This window comes from Hevea brasiliensis, chromosome 14, assembly GCF_030052815.1.
Source record: "Hevea brasiliensis isolate MT/VB/25A 57/8 chromosome 14, ASM3005281v1, whole genome shotgun sequence".
NCBI lineage: Eukaryota > Viridiplantae > Streptophyta > Magnoliopsida > Malpighiales > Euphorbiaceae > Hevea > Hevea brasiliensis.
The window spans coordinates 15,855,469-15,860,864 of record NC_079506.1 but is presented as its reverse complement, the minus strand read 5'-3'; the positions used below and the strand labels follow the sequence as shown (position 1 = coordinate 15,860,864).

Here is a 5,396-nt window from a genome sequence, read left to right as displayed (position 1 = left end):
AATGTAATATAAAATTTCTTGAATTTTGAAATTTTATAAATTAAAATCTTTCTAACCCTCAATAGTTAGTTTATACAATGTAGAATAGAGGTAACGTGGATAATTTTCTCTACTCTATATGACAGTTACAAAATCAATTATGAATTTCTTCATAAATTACCCTAAAAGGGATCTCAACGGTATGAGATAATAAAATACTAGATATATATATATATAGCAGCTGATTAGATAGATTTTATCTTAAAAAAAATAGCAGTTATTCATGTTATTGTTACTCATAATTGTCCACATCAGCGTGTTACTTATAAATCGATTATAGGAAGTTGAAAGAATTTACTGGATAAAATTTTAAAATTCAAAGAGTTTATATTACATTTTTAAATTTAAAGACACCTATATTAAAACCTTTTAAAGTTCAAGATAATAATTTTCTCTTTTTGCTTTTTCTCCTTATGTATTTCACTCACTTTTCTGTCCTCACATTTCCTTTCTACAAAACTGACCTAGTCTAGTGCATGTGTATAGTCAATAAACTTCAACCCAAAAAAAAAGTATATGAATAGTCTTTAAACCAACAAAATGAGGAACATAAAACGGTGATGAATCCTGAATGGTCAAACTTCATGTGATGAATTTTGGTTCTTTCTCTTGGAACAGTAACTTATCATTCTCTGATCTCAATCTCAAATGAGGGTCCAAAATGATGTAACGCTATTTCCCTTGCCTTTAAGGAATTGTAAGTTGTCTTCACACTTCTTATATATATTCATTATTCCCTTAATCACATTCCTATCAGCATTTTCCCAAATCTCTCTCTCTCTCTCTCTCTCTCCAAAGTTCTCCACAATCAATGATTTGCATGGCTTCTTCACCCTGTTTGCAACCACAGGTACTGAACCAATCTGAAAACAGCAACAATGTCATGGTGTCTTTAGGTGCTGAACCTGAAACTGTCCAGCACTCACCGGACGTGGACAAGGGTCATGCAGGTATGAGCTGTTGGAATCACCGAAATGACATTTTCCTGACATGGGAGGAACTTGGCGTGACTGTTCCAAGTAAGAAACATAACTGCAAATGGATTCTTCAAGGTTTCACAGGGTATGCTCAACCTGGAGAGATTTTGGCCATCATGGGTCCTTCTGGTTGTGGCAAAACTACTCTTCTTGATGCTTTAGCAGGTAAGATCAATAGTAAACCATACCTTATTGAGATTCACTTCCAAAATTTTATCATCAATCTTGTGTTGTTAACAATAGGATTATAAGAACAATGCTCTCCGCATATTAGATTATTAGTTCAAATCTTGACTTCTTTCTCCCGCCTTCATTGAACCAAACAAGAGGAAAAATATATAAATAAATAAATAAAATAAAAGTCTTTGATGCTTAGGGTTAAACCAGGGCTATTTACCTTCATTTCCCTTCCCTGAACTTGTGTGCGCACATGTGTACCTTAAAAAAACCAGGGCTACAGTACTTAACTGGTAAGGCAGACAAAATAAGAAGCCCCGTGACTGTTTGAAGTTCACGAGATATAAAAACAACTTGTACTGTTTTTTAAGATCAATTCTTTTCATTTTCTTTTTAATGCAGTTTTGGTTTGAGAATCGAATTCGACACCTGCATCCCTTTAATATATCATCATTTTACCGGACAAGAACTTTTTTTTTTATATATCAAAATTTTGAAGTTCATCATATTAGTTTGCAGATGGTAATTACTGGAAGCGTAAACTGAAATATGTATTGCAGGGAGGTTGGATTCCAGCACCAAACAAACTGGACAAGTTCTGATCAATGGTCATAAACAAAATTTGGCCTATGGGACATCGGTATGGATATCATTTTTTTTTTTAATTTATTTACTCTATCTATGCATATTAAAGGTTGATGTTAGAGATAAATTTAAATAACATATAATAAGAAAAACATATAATTTGTTAACAAATGTGGTAGAGATATTAATTTTGACAACAATAAAAGTGCATTTCCCATGCAAAATTCAAACACAAAAGGGATTTGCCAAAAAACTTACAGAATTACATGATTGAAATCCCCAGGGAATTACGAAATTACTTTTGTTTCCATTACTGTGCATATTTAAAAAAAAACTACGATATTAATGAGCTTTAATTTGATGATGATAAATAGTTTTCAAAACTGTAAAATTTCAAATTCACCTCTCTATCGAAGCCAATTTAAAAAAAAAATTATTTTAGTACATAGTGAGATCTCCAATTTAGTGTTTTCTATTATTATTAATTTTAATATTATTATTATTAGAAATCCTTATTTCCATAATTATACTGATTATAGAAGGGTAAATTAGTCCATATAATTTTTATTAATTAAATTGATTGAATTATTAGCAAGCGTAGTTGTAAAAATAGGGTTTACTTAATATTATTATTATTATTATGGGACCATTTTTAACGGGCGAACCTATTCTGTTTCAACTATAGGCATATGTATCTCAAGATGATGTAATAACATGGACACTAACAGTGAGAGAAGCAGTGTTCTACTCTGCACTACTCCAACTGCCCAATTCCATGTCATTGACAGAGAAGAAAGAGAGAGCAGAGATGACAATAAAGGAGATGGGGTTACAAGACTCCATTGATACGAGAATAGGAGGATGGGGCAGCAAGGGCCTTAGTGGTGGGCAAAAGAGGAGAGTAAGCATTTGCATAGAGATTTTAACAAGGCCTAAGCTTCTTTTCCTCGACGAACCCACTAGTGGACTCGACAGTGCTGCTTCATATTATGTGATGAAAAAATTGGCCAACCTTGCTAAACAACATGGAATGACTGTTATAGCATCTATCCATCAACCTGGCAGTGATGTCTTTCAGCTTTTCCACAGTCTTTGCCTTCTCTCTTCTGGAAGAACTATATACTTTGGACCCTCTACTGCAGCAAATAAGGTAAAATTTTGCCTTTGCCAATGTCTCCTTTTATAGAAATGAAATGTTTAGCTCCACTTACTGCAGCTGATGATGACTTGCAGTTCTTTGAAATGAATGGTTTACCCTGTCCCAGTCATCAAAATCCATCCGATCATTACCTCAGAACAATTAATACAGATTTTGATGAGGTATGTGCGAGCTAAATGGCAAAAAAGGTTCCGCATTGCCAAATCCAACAAGGATTTATATAACAGAATATTTGTGTAATTTCTTGCTAATATAATTTGTGTGCAGGATATGGAACAAGGTTTTGGTGCAAAGAAAGACAGAGAGGAAGTAATCAACTTGCTTGTAAGATCTTATAAATCATCTGCTACTTGCAGGCAAATCCAAAGAAGGGTAAGAGAAATATGTCGACAGGTGAGCAACCCTGATGGAATCATCAACAGTAAGTGAAATTACAAGCTAGATTTTTACTAAATAATGATCTTGGATGCAAAACTCTTTGTTTCAGGAGAAAACAGAACTAAATAAGGGAAGCCAGGTTAACTTCATCACACAGAGCCTTGTTCTGTCAAGAAGGTCTTTTGTGAACATGTATCGTGATCTAGGCTATTACTGGCTACGTCTGGCTATATATATCATGTTAGGTTTGGGTTTGGGCTCTGTTTTCTACCGCATTGGCACTGGCTACAGTTCAATACAAGTAGGTATTGAGTCTTTTCTTGTAAATAATTTCAGTAATAGGCCTTTATCAAGCCAAATTGGAATAAGATGTTTTTTCATGGTGAGGCAAATTGATGATTGTTGTTATGATGAGCTTTATTCAGGCAAGAGGATCACTGCTAATGTTCATTGCTTCTTTATTGACAATAATGGCAATCGGAGGCTTCCCTTCATTTGTAGAGGACATGAAGGTTAGTTGCAATATTACAATCTAAATCAAATGTGAAAAGATCAGACGTGCAATTTATTTCTTTGCTTCTCTTTGAGTGTATAGGTGTTTCAAAGGGAAAGATTAAATGGGCATTATCAATCAGGTGCATTTGTTATTGGCAACACACTCTCATCAACACCTTACTTGCTTCTCATATCTCTAATACCAGGAGCAATCACTTACTGTCTAGTTGGTCTCCAACAAGGAAGTGAACACTTCATCTACTTTGCTTTGATACTCTTTGCATGCATGATGCTGGTGGAGAGCCTAATGCTGATCGTTGCAAGCATAGTTCCAAATTTCCTAATGGGTCTAATAACAGGTGCAGGAATTCAAGGGCTAATGATGCTAAGTGGCGGTTTCTTTCGGTTGCCGGATGATCTTCCCACAGTCTTGTGGAGATATCCATTGTATTACATTGCCTTCCATAAGTACGCATATCAAGGACTGTATAAAAATGAGTTTCAAGGACTAACATTTCCTCCAAGTGATCATGGAGGGCCTCCTTACATAAATGGTGAAGAAATCCTGAGGAATATATGGCAAGTTGAAATGAGTTACTCCAAGTGGATTGATCTTGCTATATTATTTGGCATGGTGGTTGTTTATAGACTTGTATTGTTATGTGTTCTTGGGATTACAGAAAAGTTTAAGCCTTTTGTTAGGGAAATAAAGTTTGTTTCTCTTAATCAAGCAAAGAAAATTCTAGCTAATCCATATTGTAAGCCTTCTGATGAAGTTAGATAGCAACTTTCATAAATAATAATTTCATGATGGATTTTCTCTCTCCTTTTTCTTCCTTCACAATTACAAATAATGTTTGAATAAAAATTAATACATTTCAATTTAGTTAATCTAATGAAGAGAATATAATTTATATTTGATTTATAAAAATTAAATTATTTATAATTTAACTAAATATTCAATTTCATCCATCCTCAACTCTATGTCTAAATTAATCTAAAATTTTTAATTTAAATTTTATTTATTTTAAAATTAAAATTTTTTATTTAACTTAAAAATTAAAAAGTTTAATTTTAAATTGGGCTGAAATTAAATTAAAAATTTTAAATTAATTTTAAAAAAGTTAATTATTGAAATTCAGCATTATTCCATTTAGATTAACATATTTTTTTAAAGCAAACAAATTGTTTGAATCCAAATTTCTTCAATGAAACAGAAAATGCCCCGTGGCCCAACCCACCAATTTCACTGGGTAATGATGGAAGCCCATGAGTTGGCTACAATATCCTTGGTTTGCTATGGTTCTTGCAGTAGGAGTGGCAATGGCCCATAGAAAATGTTAGGTTTAATTTTGCTAATCAACACTGTAAAAATAATAAATTTAAATACATAAAATTAATGTGGTGTTAATATCTCATCAATATATCTTAATTCAATTCTACTGAAAATAATTTATAATACTGTAACATTTCCAATTTAAATTAAAAAGATAATTACATATAAAAATTTAAAAATAATTTTTTATTTTTCACTAATTTAGAAATTAAATATAATAAAATAATATTTTAACACTCAATTTTGTGAG

The 5,396-nt window shown here is 32.4% G+C and overlaps 1 protein-coding gene across 2 annotated transcripts; it reads left to right on the top strand.

Moving 5' to 3' along the window:
- The first annotated feature begins 784 nt into the window (after nt 1-784).
- LOC110646749 (ABC transporter G family member 1) lies at nt 785-4,631 on the top strand. Of its 2 annotated transcripts, none has more exons than XM_058135622.1 (8): nt 785-1,181; nt 1,754-1,833; nt 2,464-2,928; nt 3,012-3,098; nt 3,205-3,330; nt 3,425-3,620; nt 3,741-3,827; nt 4,017-4,631. In XM_058135622.1, exons 1-8 carry the CDS (start codon nt 851-853, stop codon nt 4,592-4,594), a joined length of 1,950 nt encoding a protein of 649 aa, XP_057991605.1. In that variant the 5' UTR covers nt 785-850; the 3' UTR covers nt 4,595-4,631. The 2 variants fall into 2 exon arrangements, with proteins under 2 accessions (XP_057991605.1, XP_057991604.1); XM_058135621.1 differs by having other exon boundaries at nt 786-1,181; nt 3,425-3,616; nt 3,911-4,631.
- The last annotated feature ends 765 nt before the right edge of the window (nt 4,632-5,396 follow it).